Genomic DNA, 13,923 nt, shown 5'->3' with positions numbered 1-13,923 from the left:
CCCACGCGGGCTTATAAAGCCGCAGGCGAATCAGGGGCGGCGCATGTGCTGTGGGAGGACTCAGACCTTCTGACTGGTGAGTTTGGGAATGAACTCAGAAGTGACCCCAACAGTAAACTATCCTCACTAGCTACGTATTAGAACCGCTGTGGTAGCCTAGGAAACGTTGAACCCGCCCATAGGCAAGGCGCGGGATTTCCGGGCGACTCTAGTGGGAAGGCAGGACTTCCGGTAGCAGGCCATAACTGGCTGCCGAGCCGTGAGTTTGTTCTCCTTTGCCGCATCCCGGGATGTCACAGCTGGGATGCCGGGGCCGCTTGTGGCTGCAGAGCCCCGCCGGGGGACCACCCCCTATATTTCTGCCGTCGGGTGGCCAAGCCCTGGTCCTAGGTCGGGGACCCCTGACCCAGGTGACGGACCGGAAGTGCTCCCGAAATCAAGGTGGGCGCGGGAGAAGTGAAATTGAGGCGGCGAGAGTTGCAGGGGAGGTTGTGCCGAACCAGGAGCTAGATGGGGCTTTCCGGGAGGGACCGAGCGGGTCCGGGAGACTATCACCGGGCGGAGGAGGATGCTCACAGCAGAGAGACGGTCTCTGGGCAGGGTGTATAGGTCTACTCAACGTGTCTCATGGAACAAGCCGATCCTACAGATAAAAATAGACCTATCCTGTGCCACCCCCGGGTCTCTGACATCCTAGGGACCCTGGCCTCTGTGAGTGTAGACCCCGGTCCTATTGAGGTCCTCGGGCTCACCCGTCATCCAGGCACTTGAGTGGTAGAGACATAAGAATCCGTTTAAGGCCAGCCACCAGTGTGTGGCGAGTTCTAGGCTACTCTGGGCTACTTGAGGCCCTGTGTTGGGGGTGGGAGGAAAGTGCCTCTTCCTCCGAAGTGCAATACGTAGTCTGTAGCTGGCCATGTCCCCATACGTGATGTAAACCCTGACTCCATCCCCTTACCCTCAGTGGAGCTGATTGCAGACCCTGAGACCCGGACAGTGGCAGTGAAACAGGTACCAGTGTCTCAGCAACGGGCAGCAAGGACTTGGGGGAGGGGGAGGGGTGGGTCACAGCTCTTCAGAAGGCTGATCAGCTATTCCCTTTTCCCCCGTGCCAGACTGGATACCTGTAACCTTTCAAAGTTCTGATTGGTAGCACGAAATGAATTGGTGGGAAGAGTAAGGGTTTGTTTGTGAGATAGGGTATTGGCCTTGGTGAGGGGGCGGGTGTTCCCTAAAGGGGTGAAGCCAACTCTAGCTCTCCCTTTCTCTGCTCTGCAGTTGGGCATTAACCCATCAACTGTTGGGATCCAGGAGTTGAAGCCAGGGTTGTCAGCTTCTCTACGCTTGGGGGACACCCTGTATCTAGTCAATGGCCTACACCCCCTAACCCTGCATTGGGAAGAAGTTAGCACATCAGGATCCCAGCCAGATACTCCACCGGGCACTCCCCCTGTGGATTCGGTGGACCTGGAGGATGCTGAGCCTCCGGAAAAGAGGGTGCGGAAATCATCCCCTGGCTGGGAGAGCTTAAAGAAGTTACTGGTGTTCACAGCATCTGGGGTAAAGCCCCGAAGCAAGGTGAGGTCACAGCCGTGTCATTTACTTCAAAGTTTACTTTGTGCAGCCTTGGGATAGTCTTACAAAGTCTCTGAGCCTGCGCTGTTGTGAGCAGAGATTGAGTTGTGTCTGGTGACTGCTACCACTGAGGGGCAGGATACAGAGCAGGCCCTGAAATCAGTGATGACCAGACCTTAGATGTGTTTATGGGCCACTCTGAAATGAGGCTACAGAAAATGGGGGGGGGGGGTCTGGTCCCTGGCTGGGCACGCAGTCAACAGTGAATTTTGTTTTTAAATTTACTCATTTATTTATGTGAACTTGCATGATTTTATGTGTAGCACATGCACACAGGTACAGAGAGCACTGGGTTCCTTGGAGATGGAGTTGGGGATTGTGAGCCACCTGACGTGTGTGCACTAACCATTTAGTCATCTCTCCTGCTCTTCCAACAGAGACCTTTGCTCCTTCTGAGCTGTTAATCCTCCCAGGAGAGTCTCAGGGGAAGGGTGTGGGTGGGACATGGGTCCCCATTAAAGTGGGGAGTAGAGGACACAGGAGCAACATGGTACTGTGCCGTCTTCCCTCCCTCAATCATGCATTTTTTTGACGGTTGCCTGTTCCTAAGGGTGATCCCAGTATCAAAGGGCTGGTGTTGGTCAGCCTGTGAGGAAGGTCAGAGATGACACTACTGCTGTCCCTGTTTTTGGTGACACCAGGTGGCTGCCTTTGACCTAGATGGGACTCTCATCACCACCCGCTCTGGAAAGGTCTTCCCCACCAGCCCCAGTGACTGGAGGTGAGGTGGGACATGGGAAGAGGCTGAGATGGGAACCCAGAGTCCTCTAGACTACAAGTCCTTGCTGCTTCCCACTGACTGCAGGATTCTGTATCCGGAGATTCCAAAGAAGCTCCAGGAGCTGGATACTGAGGGTTACAAGGTACATGGGTGTGGATCTTCTCTAGAAGAGCTACAGGGTGTGGTGCCTTGGGGGGGGGGGGGCGTGTTTGTGTAGTGTTCAGGCTGAGCTGTGGTGAGGGTCTTCAGTGTGTCCTTATCTGTCCCTAGCTGGTAATCTTCACCAACCAAATGGGCATTGGGCGAGGGAAGCTGCCAGCAGAGGTGTTCAAGTCCAAGGTGGAGGCTGTATTGGAGAAGCTGGGGGTCCCATTTCAGGTACTGCCAGAAGAGACACTGAGGGGCTGTGCGGGACTGGGACCCAGAGAGAACATGCTAAGGCATGGAATGGAGGCCTCAGCTGGGGTTATGCTGACAGGAATGTCCTTGGAGATCCCGAGCACTGTGACCTGTAACCTGGCCACCTCCACAGGTGCTGGTGGCAACACATGCAGGGCTAAACCGGAAGCCAGTGAGTGGCATGTGGGACCATCTGCAGGAGCAGGTGAGCATTCCCAGCCCAGCCCTCATGACCTTTGCTCCTTTGCCCTCCCGGGTCCCTGCCATCTGTCAATCCCAGCTTTGGACTTGGGAGACCAGTACTCTTGTCTGCAGAGCCGAGGAACTGAGAAGCTGCAGCTCAGGGGTCAGGGTCTAGCCTCTGAGGTCTAAAGCAGTAGGTGAGCAGAGATGCTCGTGGCTGAGGGGAGAGCCTGGCAGATATCAGGGACATGGGAAGGTGGCTGAGGAGGTGGCCCAAGGGTACAGATCTAGAAAGGCAGACACTGACAACCCGAGTGGGAAGAGCAAGGGAGTCAGGGCTGCTGTGGGTTGTGTGCCCTCTGGAAGCCACTGGGGGAACAGGCGAGACACGCAGCGGCAAAGTTCTTGTGTATGGGGTACAGCCAGTCCCTCTGCTGTTCCATATGGAGGGGCTTCTCACGGCCTCTCTTTGCAGGCCAACGAGGGCATGCCCATTTCCATCAGTGACAGCATCTTCGTGGGAGGTAAGAGGAACAGGCTTTGGGGGTGTGGGGAACCTTGTCTGTGCTCAGTGGTGGACAGGGTCACCCTCCTTACAGATGCAGCAGGGCGCCCGGCCAACTGGGCCCCAGGGAGAAAGAAGAAAGACTTCTCTTGCGCAGACCGCCTGGTAAGCCTGGCGGTATCCGCCTGGTAAGCCTGGCGGTATCCGTGTCCCCCATCCTTCCCCGCACCCACCTCTGCTGCACCTCTGAACCCTTCAGACCCATCTCTCCCCCAGTTCGCCCTCAACATCGGCCTGCGCTTTGCCACTCCAGAGGAGTTCTTCCTTAAGTGGACAGCAGCTGGATTTGAGCTTCCAGCTTTTGACCCGGTGAGACCCCAAGGGAAAAGCGTGAGAGGCTTTTTTTTTTTTTGCTTGGCTCCCAGGCTTACACCCCCTTTTGTTCCCCTGCCAGAGGACAGTCTCCAGCGCCGGGCCCCTCTACATCCCAGAGTCCAGCATCCTCCTCAGCCCCAACCCAGAGGTGGTGGTCACAGTAGGATTCCCTGGGGGTGAGATGCCACAGCCCGACGAATCTCCTGCTCCCCCGGCAATCATTTGGTTCCTAGACTCTAGCTGATGGCCACACTTCCCCACAGCTGGCAAGTCCACCTTCGTCCAGGAACACCTGTTGCCGGCTGGATACGTCCACATAAACAGGGTGAGTGGGGCTGTACCCTCCCTCGGAGCACTGTTCTTGGGGTGGGACTCTCCAGACTGACTGTAACCTGTCCTGGGTCCCATAGGACACGCTGGGGTCATGGCAGCGTTGTGTGAGCTCATGCCAGGCAGCACTGAGGCAGGGGAAGCAAGTTGTGATTGACAACACCAATCCAGATGTCCCAAGTAGGGCCAGGTACTGGAACCCTGGGGTGGGGTGGGGTGGGGATGAGGACTGAGTGCTGGGTGGCAGCGATAGCAGCACTTGCCCCCTCCACAGGTACATCCAGTGTGCCAGAGATGCAGGTGTGCCCTGTCGCTGCTTCAACTTCTGTGCTACGCTGGAGCAGGCTCGCCACAACAACAGGGTGAGCCACACCTCCAAGGCTCTGCCTCTCTTTAAGTCCATGCCCCCTGACCTCTGTGCCTCTCTTTCTGCAGTTCCGCGAGATGACCGACCCCTCGCATGCACCGGTGTCAGACATGGTCATGTTCAGTTACAGGTTCAGGGGCCTGGGGGACTGAAGGGTACAGGAGGTGATGGGGTACAGAGCCTCCCCCCCCCCCACCTAACACCCCTATCCCACAGGAAGCAGTTTGAGCCACCCACACTGGCCGAGGGCTTCCTGGAGATCCTTCAGATCCCATTCCGACTACGGACACATGTGAACCCAGCGCTGCAGCGGCTGTACCACCAATTCTTGGAGGGCTGAGCCCACAATAAACAATGTTGCTACTCTGCTCAAGACCACCTTGCTGGGCATGTGGGAGGCAAACCTGCCATGGCATTCTACACTGAACCTGGGCTTACAAGTGGGCTGTTGTGCACTCAGCACACCTGGCTGAGGAATTGAGCAGCCAGGGCCATTCTGGGGTGCTAGAGTCAGCAACAGGTGTTAGAACCCAGTTGTGGGACACTAGACCTTATGTAAATTTGCTTAAACGTAACAAAGGCAGGCCATCACTGTGGTGACTAGCCTCATAAGCCTACCTTTCCACCTAACGGGACACATCCCCTAAACCGCCAGACTCAGCTCTGCACATGGCTGGATCCATGCTGTGTGACTTCTGGACACACTCATCGTGCACTGAGCATAAAATTAGCAGGGAGGGACAGCGTGTGGGTTAAAAGGCTTTATTAGGGAAACATACAGAGGCAAGGACCATCCTTGGAGACCTCAGGACGCTGTCCTTCAGGTTGCTGGGCAGGTACAGTCCCCAGGAGCCCCTGCTCAGAAGCATCTGACCTGGGAGGCAGTAGGAGGGGGTGGCTTCTACTCGTGAGACTGCACCCCACCCCTAGGCCCTGGCACCCATACCTTGCCAGGGACACACGTCCCAGAAGGCAGTGCCTCATGCAGTGGCTTCCCTAAAGCCAGGGCCACCCTGCTGCTTCCTGGGAAAACAAGTGCTGCTCACCAATCTCCACTGGGCCTCGTCTGGGACTGTGGCCCACCCAGCCTGGGAGTCCACTAGCCACCCATCTGCAGAGAAAGAAGCCAAGGGAGGTTCAGAAGTGGGCACCCGGGGCAGGGCCCACGAGAGCACGCATGGCAGAGCCACCTCACCCCTCGCTGCTGCTGCTCCTGCTCCAGGCTTCGCTGCAGGACCTGCTGCTGGTTGGCGATGACACGCCGGATGCCGTTGACAAAGTTGCTCTGGTCGTGCGGGATGAGGCCGATGAAGATCTTCTTCTCCGAGGAGTACAGGAGCATGAGCACGCGCACCTCGCAGGAGGCCTTATAGGAGAAGTGCACACAGCCCGCCTAACAGCAGGCCCCAAGTCAGGACACTCATCTACACACCCCTCAGCCACACACTGGGATCCCTAAAAGCAGGTCCTAGGGGCCTAAAGCTGCCAGGTATGTGGCCCACCCTGAGTGAGCCCTGTTCCTTTACACTGAGACCCTGGCTATGTTAACAGTGCCAATAACCAAGCCCCCCGCCATGTCCTGAGTACCCCCTGAGTTGCAGCTCAAGGATCCCCTGTTCACAAAGGGAAACCAAAGCCCCAGAGCGGAGGATCTGGCCCGGGAGCTACAGGCCTCCCAATTCTCTGGGAGTTTTAGCCAAGCTGAACAGCATGCAGTGGTGGGGAGGGGGCTGTCACAAGGCAGGCACCTGCTGGCACAGTGTCTATGTAATGACAAGCTGGTGCCTCAGTTCTCCAGTAGAGGGCTGGCGGAGGGAGGGGACAAACATGCAAACCTAGGAGGCCCTGGTGCAGCTGCAGGCCGCAGGCCCTCTACTCACGAAGCCATTGTCCATGACCCGGCACAGACTCTTCAGAGTGTCCATGTCCTTGGTGAAGTGAAACTGTACCAGGCGCGAGTTCCGGAACAGCGGCACCAGGGTGGTCAGCAGCTGCTGCGGGATGAGCTGCATGAAGAGCTTCCGTGGCCACTGGTCCGTCCTCCTGCCACACCAGACAGCAGCTGTCAGACATAAGGTCTCCCCAGAGGCCTGCACCGCCCACTCGCCTGCCCACCCCACCCCACTCACAGGATCTCCCCTTGGTTGACGTAGACGTGGGATGGCAGCCACCTCTTGGACCGGCTATTGGGCTCAGGCCTGGGCTTTGGGGCAAAGCGAGAGGGCACTTCAGGGGAGGGAAGGGAGGTGGGCCAACAGCCCACACTTCAGGGGAGGGAAGAGGGTGGGCCAACAGCCCACACGGCCCAGCAGCTCACCTCCTGCCACTCCATGACACCACTCCATGCCAGGAATTTGTTGTTGACAATCTGAACAGGTCCAGAGTGCACGCCTCCAGGGCCCACGGCCTGTGGGACAGGACACCAGCTGCTGCCAGCAGCTTCAACTCCTAACTTCCCACTCACTAGCTGGCTGCAGCCCTGACCACAGTCCAAGCAGGCCGAGGCCTGGTCCTGCCCTCATCACTGTCAAGATAAGTCTCTACCCCGGGTGGTGTGGAGGCCCACAACTACCTTTAGCAGCTACCAGGTGAACGCCATTTGAAAGCCAGGTGTCAAGACACAGGTCACCCTCCAGAGACTTTGGGCCTCTTGCCAACCCACTCCTGCTTTACAGAGAATTCCACCCCCAGGACCCACCCCCGGGCCATCCCCTGTACCCTTCAAAACCTATAAAATCCCTTCCCCGCCAAGCCCTGTCTCCTCCCAGCTCCCTGGTGCTCCTCCTTCCTGCCTTCATCACCCTCCAGCCAAGTGTAGATGCTGTACCGACTGGGACCAGAGCCAGGCTGCACCCAGCTGGCACACCTGTTTGCGGGTGGTGATGACCTGCCGTATGGCATTGACAAAGCCACTCTGGTCGTAGGGGATGAGGCCCATGAAGATCTTCTTCTTGGATGAGTACAGGAGCATGAGCACGCGCACCTCGCAAGGGGAAATGTGGGGGAAGAGCATGCAGCCCGCCTGTGGGGACAGGGCTGCAGATCAGGGCCTGGCCCTCCAACTCAACGGCTGACCTGCTCGGATAGGCCAGGGCACCAAAACACGGCTCAATCAAGGTTTTCCCAAGAGCAGGTGAGTCACTGATGAGGGGCAGGACACGGGCAGGTAGGCACCAAAGACCTATATGGCAGTGTCCCTCCCTTCTCTACCAGCCCCAGCCTTGCTGCTGGGGTAATAGCAGGTGGCAGGGACTGGAGAGAAGGTACAGCAGTGACACCTGGCTGTTCTTGTTTGGACCAAGGTTTGGTTCCCAGTTCAGTTTTCCACAGTCCCATGGGATCTGATGCCCTCTTCTGGTCTCTGCAGCACCAGGCATACACATGACACACACACCATAAATGATCAAAAACCAATCCCTAAATTTTTAAAGAACAGGCGGCAGGCCAGGCTGCTGTGTCTGTCACTCAAGGAAAGGCACCTCCCATGTTAGGATCCCAGTGTCCCCACCTGTAAGACACAGCAACCGCATACACAGTGGCTGCTACGTAGCTGAAACTATACAACCACAGCTGAGATGCCAGTCCTCCCTCTTCAATGGGAGGACAGCTACCTGTAGGCCACCCCATCCTGTGCCAGGATGGACAAGAACCTCTACCTCATTGGCCAGCCTTCTACACGAATTCTCCAGACCCCGGGCCCAGCTCCAGAATACTATCCCAGAGCTGCTGCTGGCACAAGGTTGCAGCCTCACATGTCCCAAGTCTGTGGGGCCCAGAAAGGGATATGATCCGTGGAAGTGGTCAAGTGGGAGAGGCAAACCAGACTAAGGCAGAGCTGGGGACGAGTCTGGAGTCTAGTCCTCAGCATGCATGGGTTGGTGGCTTCCTTCCATCCTGTCCCACCACCTGTCCAGTCCAGGGACCTCAGACTGGGTCCACAACAGTAGGGACTGGTCACCAGATGGCAAGAACACCGCCAACCACCACCACCACCACCACCACCACCACCACACAGACAGACAGACAGACGCACGCACGCACGCACGCACGCACGCACGCAGCCCTGAGAAGCAAGGCAGCAGCTGGGAACATTTTGCGCACTCTGGCCGGCCCATAAGCTCAAGTACCACCCACCAAGATCCTGGGATGACCACGAAGAGGTACAAGAAGACTCCCATCACAGGGCAGAACTCGGTCCCGCCCCACCGGCCCCCATCCCCACTCACGAAGCCGTTGCCCATGATGCGGCAGAGGCCCTTGAGCGAGTCACAGTCTCTGTTGGTGAAGTGGAACTGGGCCAGCTGAGAGTTTCGGAAGAGGGGGCCCAGTGTGGTCTGTGGATGACAAGGGCACCACTGATCATGTAAGGCAAGCATGGGAAGAGCCTGGGGAGCAAGTTTGGCTCTGGGGGCACAGTCCCACTGGTCTCACCAGCAGCTGCTGTGGGATGAGCTGCATGATCAGCTTCTGGGGCCACTGGTCCGTCTCCCTGCAGTAGGGAGTGCATCAGAAGCCATTCCCTGCATCCTAGGCTGCCCCAGGCTCTGCCCACTCCCACACTCACAGGTTCTCGCCCCGGTTCACGTAGGCCTGGCAGGGCAGGGTGCGCTTCAGCTTGGCTGTGGAGTCCGAGAAGGGTCTACGCTTCTGCAGGCGGGAGGCGGGTGGAAGACTCAGCCCAGCGCCCAAGCCATCCATACCCTCCACTAACCCAGGCATCTGGACCCAGCCAGGCTCACCTCCTGCCACTCCAGCACGCCACTCCAGGCCAGCAGTTTGTTGCTGAGCCGGTGCTCATTCACTGCAAGTCCCCCAAGAGAGAGCCCAGGTGAAGAGGGCCCAATAGGCCCGAGGGCCCCAAAGACTCGAGCACCTTCCTGCAGCAGAGAGGAGAATTCTGAGGTCATTCAAAGCTAGACCATTGCACACTTCCCAGAGGGGACATCCTCAGGTCCAGACTCAGTCTCCAGGTACACACTCCAAGTCCCAATCCCTTCCCCAGCAATCAAAACCTCAAAGCAACCATCTTGGCATTCTCGCCCTTAGACCACTGTCAGAAAGCTATGGGCTGCATCCAGGCCCCAGCTCAGAGCCACCCTAAGACCACTCACTGTCCCCCAAGAGGAGACTCCCACAAAGGACGGCCTTTCCTGAGAACCCCAAGGAGACATAAACCAGACACCAAGTTAAAAGACGATCCTGGAGAAAAATGGGGAGATTCCCAGAGGCTACCTTGCACCAAACATTTGACCTGAATGAATGCTGAACGATGTTGCTAAGCAAAGCCACAGATCCTCCCTTCTCCCACCCCAGGGTGCAAGCTAAACTCTTCAGCTGAAACATTTCCAAAAAAAAAAAAAAAAAAAAAAAACACCAAACAAGCGGGGTCCTGGCCCAGCCTTTGAACAAACAGACCGGTCGTGCCTCCAGGCTGAAGACCCTTCTGATAATCGCGAAGGCATCCGCTGCTCATGTCTAAGCTCATGAGGCCTTTACACCCTGCGTGATGACAAACCAGAACGTGTTCTCCCGGCGTCTTAAGTAGCAGACCAGCCTAGGTCTTCAGTTAACACTGCCGAGGGGCCTTCGTGATGAGCATAGCCCTGCAGCACCAAGCCCTCGGGATTACAGCAAACGGGACTGGGCCGCCTGGCCTGCACGCGTGCTTTGAGATAACACTACAAGTGCTCACGTGTCAGTGTGTGAGCGACCACAGTGGGGCCTAAATGAAATCAGGCAAACATACTTAAGCACGCAAAAGAAATCCCAGACTGTTTAAGTGTGGGGTGGGGGAACCACTGAAATGCTTCTGATTTGTTTTTGCCTGACCCCACGAACACCTGTATGCCCGCAACAGCAGGGAACACACTGGTAGTGAGAGCACAGTTAGGGACTCCATTAAGCGCGACTCTGGATAAGTTCGCGTCCACGCATGTCTGACTTGCTGTGGCAAAGCCAAGCCACATTTGTGGCGAAGGGACGCATCTGAGGACCCCAAGAAGCAGCGTCCAACATTAAGGGAAAGCTTCAGGCCTAAGCTGCTGCGTTACAGCGAGGGGTGTGTCTGCGTTCCGCAGGTGATCCCAGTAGCAAACCCGCCTAGGCTCGGCCGTGGCCAACGTCATCACAGGGTACTGAAGCGGTCAGAGCGAAGCCAGGGAATAGCTCAGAGCTGGCCAAGCATGCGCAGGTGTGGCCACGAGTCAACCATCACAATGGGCAGTTTTGTTTCCCAAGAAAACCTCAATGTTTCTAGAAAGTGCACGCACGTTATATTGTGGGCAGAGGCGACAGCCACACGAACCTACACAGCTGAATGTTTACCTTAAGCCTTCCTTACCTTCAGGCTTAAGGTCTGGGCTCGCCGCGGGGCGGGCGCGCAAATAGAGGGGACTGTCCACAGTCGCCATCTGGCCCCGAGGGGACAACGCCCCCGCAAGCAACAGCTGGGCGCGAGTGTATACGCCGGGCTCCTCGCCTATTTCCAGGCCCGGAGCCCGAGGACCAACTTTGCAATTGGAAAAACAGGCGCTCACGCCAGGCGACCCCGCGCGCGTGTGCAGCCGAACGCGCGGTCAGCAGTAATTCGAACCCGCCCCGCCCCCGTACCCCGCCCCCCGCCCAAGCCGCCGCGCAACAAAGGGGAGCGGACCAGAGGCTGATCCGGGACTCCGGGTGCGCCCTCCCGCGGGAGACCCGTGGGCGCTGCGGACAAAGGCGCCAGCCAGAGGAGGGGCGGCAGGGCGGGGCGTGCGTGGAAGGCTCTGGAAGAGGACCCGGGGACTCACCATGGGAGGGGCCGAGCGGGCCCGGATCCGCGGGGGCTGCGGGCCTCGAGGACCGGCGGGCCAGGAACGCGAGCGCACAGCGCGCACGACCAGGGGCCGCGGTGGCCGGCCGCGACCTCCGAGGGGGCCCCCGGCACCGGAGCGGTGCGGGGCACGGCGCGGGCGGACCATGGCGAGCGGGAGGCCGTGGGCCTCACGGGGGGCTGCGGGTCCGCCGACCGATAGGCGCGGGAGCGCGGCTTCAGGAAGACGCGGAGCGGGACCGCGGCGGCGGGGGACGCGCCGCTGAGGGGTCGCCGAGGCCGAACCACTGCAGCGAGCGGGGGAGCCCGGCGCCGACCAACGCGGAGCGAGGGGGGGGACCGGAGCCGACCAACGCGGAGCGAGGGGGGAGGTCGGCGCAAACCAACGCAGAACGGAGAAGTGCGTTGAGAAACACAGCTGGAGCCGTGAGGGGGGTGTGACTGGAGCCTACCAAGGTCAGAGGGAGGATTTCGGACTTGGAAATGACAAGAGTTGGAAATCACAAGAAGGAGAAACTGCAATAAAGTTTGAGTAGGTGGGACGATACCAAGTCCTCTCTGCTGGGGGGAACAGAAGGCAGTAGACAAGCTAATGGGCGGCGCGACGGAACCTACCAATAGAGCGAGGGGTGGATGAAAGGACCGGCGTAGGCGGTGACGTGGCATGGTGCACAAACTACAACTCCCAGCTGGCCTCGCGCGGCCTGGGCGGGATCTGGAGGCCGGGCCTAGCCTCTTGCCCTTTCGCTCTGGGCACGCCTACCGTCCCTTGTGCCTTATAGCAGGACTGCGCAGGGGTATTTCTTGCTTCGGTTTTTCACCTGTGATGTTACCTAGCCTTAGAGTACCTGAGCTCAAATTAACTCATTGTGATAAGTGCTTCGCGCCGTATCTACTCAAATGTTACCTGTGTGGCCCCCGGCTGACCTCGAGCTCCGGAGCGTTCTGTCTCCTCCTTTATTGGGAGTATGCATCCTCACACTTGGCTGTCGAAGTAGTAGGGTACTGAGAGTTGAACTTGAAGCCTTTGGCGTGCAAGGAAAAGCTCTCCCTTGCCTTTTTTTAAACAAGAAAACCTATTGGTAGTCTACCGTGTTCTGCCTAAATGATTTATACAATACTTTCACCAAATTATACCTGGCCCCTCGCAGCACATACCACAAGCTAACCGGAACAAATGCCCTGCGCAGGAGGCTAGCTTTATTTAATGTTGTGTTTTATAGTTGATTTAAACAAAGAGAGAGAGAGAGAGAGAGAGAGAGAGAGAGAGAGAGAGAGAGAGAGAGAGAGAGAGAAGCAAGAGAGCTCAGCTGGTAAGAGTCCTTGCCTGCCTGCCATGAAGCATGACAATCTTGCTAACCCACACAAGGAGCAAACCAACCCCTGCAAAGTGCCTGAGCCCCACACAAGTCCCATGGCAGATACGCACACAGTAATTCAGAGCCTGCTTGGACTATAAAGTTCAAAGCCTGACTGGACAGCTAACTTAGCAACGGCCTTGTCTCAAAAAAATAAAACAACGGGAGAACCTAGTAGTGGCACACAGCAGTAATCAAGAGGTGAAGGGACAAGGACCAGGAGTTCAAAGCCAGCATCAGCAAGCAACCTAGTGAGACCAAAGCCAGCCTGGACTACACAGGACTGCAGTTTCGGCAGAGCCAAAGCTGACTGGGGGCTGGTGGAGGGTGCATGGCTGCAGTGGGATTGGCAGCAGTCAGTGGCAACAGCTGGTTTTGAACCTGAGCCCAAAGGTTTTGTAAGAGAGGGTGGGATATAGGATGCCAGACAAAGCCAAGGTCGCCCTCACTGAAGCAGAAGTCAGACTGAAGAACAGGTGGGGCAGAGCTGTCTAGGGGGAACAATTTCTTATTTTTAAAGTTTTATGCTTGTGTGGGGGGGTGTTTTGCCTGCATGTGTGCCTCTACACCTTGTGCTTGCCTGCCTGGCAACTGCACAGGCTGGAAGAGTTTAGGATCCCCTGGAACTGGAGTTAAAGATGTTTGTGAGCCGCCATGTAGATGCTAGGCCTCAAATCTGGGTCTACTTCCTCTGCCATCTCTCCAGCCTCTATTTTGATTTGTTTTGCCGTTTGTTTATTCTCTTTCTCTCCCTCTCTCTCTCTCTCTCTCTCTCTCTCTCTCTCTCTCTCTCTCTCTCTCTCTCACACACACACACACACACACNTTTCTCTCTCTCTCTCTCTCTCTCTCTCTCTCTCTCTCTCTCTCTCTCTCTCTCTCTCTCTCTCTCTCACACACACACACACACACACAGAGTCACTGCTCATTGGTGGAAGTCAGCATCACTCTTTGGAGTTAACCCAGGGATGAACTCAGCTCTAGGGTTTGCTGCAGGTGCCTTAACAGGCTGAGACATCTTCCCACCTTTTCACTGCTTTTAGGAAATGTCTCGCTATGTAGCTCAGGCCGGTCTTGAACTCCAGATCTTCCTACCCTAGCTGCTCAAGGGCATAGGCATTGCCAATATGCCCTAGCTATGACGTTCCTCTTTGGTATGGGAGGCAGGAAGCACGGCGCCACACTTCAGGGCTATGACAGATCACTGCCAAGTTTTTCTGGGGGGCGGGAGGGGTGTGT

The 13,923-nt window shown here is 57.2% G+C and overlaps 2 protein-coding genes across 4 annotated transcripts; one reads left to right on the top strand and one right to left on the bottom strand.

Annotated features, from left to right (window-relative positions):
• The first annotated feature begins 200 nt into the window (after nucleotides 1-200).
• Nucleotides 201-4,883, top strand: Pnkp (polynucleotide kinase 3'-phosphatase). 2 transcript variants are annotated; one of them, XM_050121361.1, is made up of 16 exons: nucleotides 202-441; nucleotides 965-1,011; nucleotides 1,279-1,578; nucleotides 2,277-2,356; nucleotides 2,441-2,498; nucleotides 2,627-2,734; nucleotides 2,889-2,960; nucleotides 3,414-3,462; nucleotides 3,538-3,608; nucleotides 3,720-3,812; nucleotides 3,898-3,994; nucleotides 4,082-4,143; nucleotides 4,229-4,338; nucleotides 4,423-4,510; nucleotides 4,584-4,645; nucleotides 4,732-4,883. In XM_050121361.1, exons 1-16 carry the CDS (start codon nucleotides 291-293, stop codon nucleotides 4,853-4,855), a joined length of 1,572 nt encoding a protein of 523 aa, XP_049977318.1. In that variant the 5' UTR covers nucleotides 202-290; the 3' UTR covers nucleotides 4,856-4,883. The 2 variants fall into 2 exon arrangements, with proteins under 2 accessions (XP_049977317.1, XP_049977318.1); XM_050121360.1 differs by having other exon boundaries at nucleotides 201-441; nucleotides 4,423-4,883.
• A 378-nt stretch (nucleotides 4,884-5,261) lies between these two features.
• Ptov1 (PTOV1 extended AT-hook containing adaptor protein) lies at nucleotides 5,262-12,257 on the bottom strand. Of its 2 annotated transcripts, XR_007588589.1 has the most exons (12): nucleotides 11,304-12,257; nucleotides 9,255-9,392; nucleotides 9,080-9,162; nucleotides 8,947-9,004; nucleotides 8,742-8,849; nucleotides 7,382-7,537; nucleotides 6,833-6,922; nucleotides 6,645-6,718; nucleotides 6,396-6,558; nucleotides 5,711-5,908; nucleotides 5,562-5,626; nucleotides 5,262-5,389 (listed from the first exon to the last, which is right to left on the bottom strand). XR_007588589.1 is itself a non-coding variant. In XM_050121362.1 (11 exons), exons 1-11 carry the CDS (start codon nucleotides 11,472-11,474, stop codon nucleotides 5,615-5,617), a joined length of 1,251 nt encoding a protein of 416 aa, XP_049977319.1. In that variant the 5' UTR covers nucleotides 11,475-12,256; the 3' UTR covers nucleotides 5,262-5,614. The 2 variants fall into 2 exon arrangements, 1 of the variants encoding a protein (XP_049977319.1); XM_050121362.1 differs by having other exon boundaries at nucleotides 5,262-5,626; nucleotides 11,304-12,256.
• Between the last annotated feature and the right edge of the window lie 1,666 nt (nucleotides 12,258-13,923).

Source organism: Alexandromys fortis, unplaced genomic scaffold (assembly GCF_014885135.2).
Source record: "Alexandromys fortis isolate MF-2015 unplaced genomic scaffold, M_Fortis_MF-2015_v1.1 scaffold_161, whole genome shotgun sequence".
Classification (NCBI taxonomy): domain Eukaryota; kingdom Metazoa; phylum Chordata; class Mammalia; order Rodentia; family Cricetidae; genus Alexandromys; species Alexandromys fortis.
Note: the sequence above shows the minus strand (reverse complement) of the source record. Positions and strands in the feature narration are given on the sequence as shown.

Bases quoted from the DNA above. Each gene is read 5' to 3' on its own strand.
- Ptov1 (XM_050121362.1), bottom strand. From the start codon at position 11,474: ATGGTCCGCCCGCGCCGTGCCCCGCACCGCTCCGGTGCCGGGGGCCCC. The intron at 8,850-8,946 runs GTGAGACCAGTG...TGTCATCCACAG, and splicing joins TCATCCCACAGCAGCTGCTG to ACCACACTGGGCCCCCTCTT. The intron at 6,559-6,644 runs GTGAGTGGGGTG...CTGGTGTGGCAG, and splicing joins GTCAACCAAGGGGAGATCCT to GAGGACGGACCAGTGGCCAC.
- Pnkp (XM_050121360.1), top strand. From the start codon at position 291: ATGTCACAGCTGGGATGCCGGGGCCGCTTGTGGCTGCAGAGCCCCGCC. The intron at 2,499-2,626 runs GTACATGGGTGT...ATCTGTCCCTAG, and splicing joins TGGATACTGAGGGTTACAAG to CTGGTAATCTTCACCAACCA. The intron at 3,463-3,537 runs GTAAGAGGAACA...CCCTCCTTACAG, and splicing joins TGACAGCATCTTCGTGGGAG to ATGCAGCAGGGCGCCCGGCC.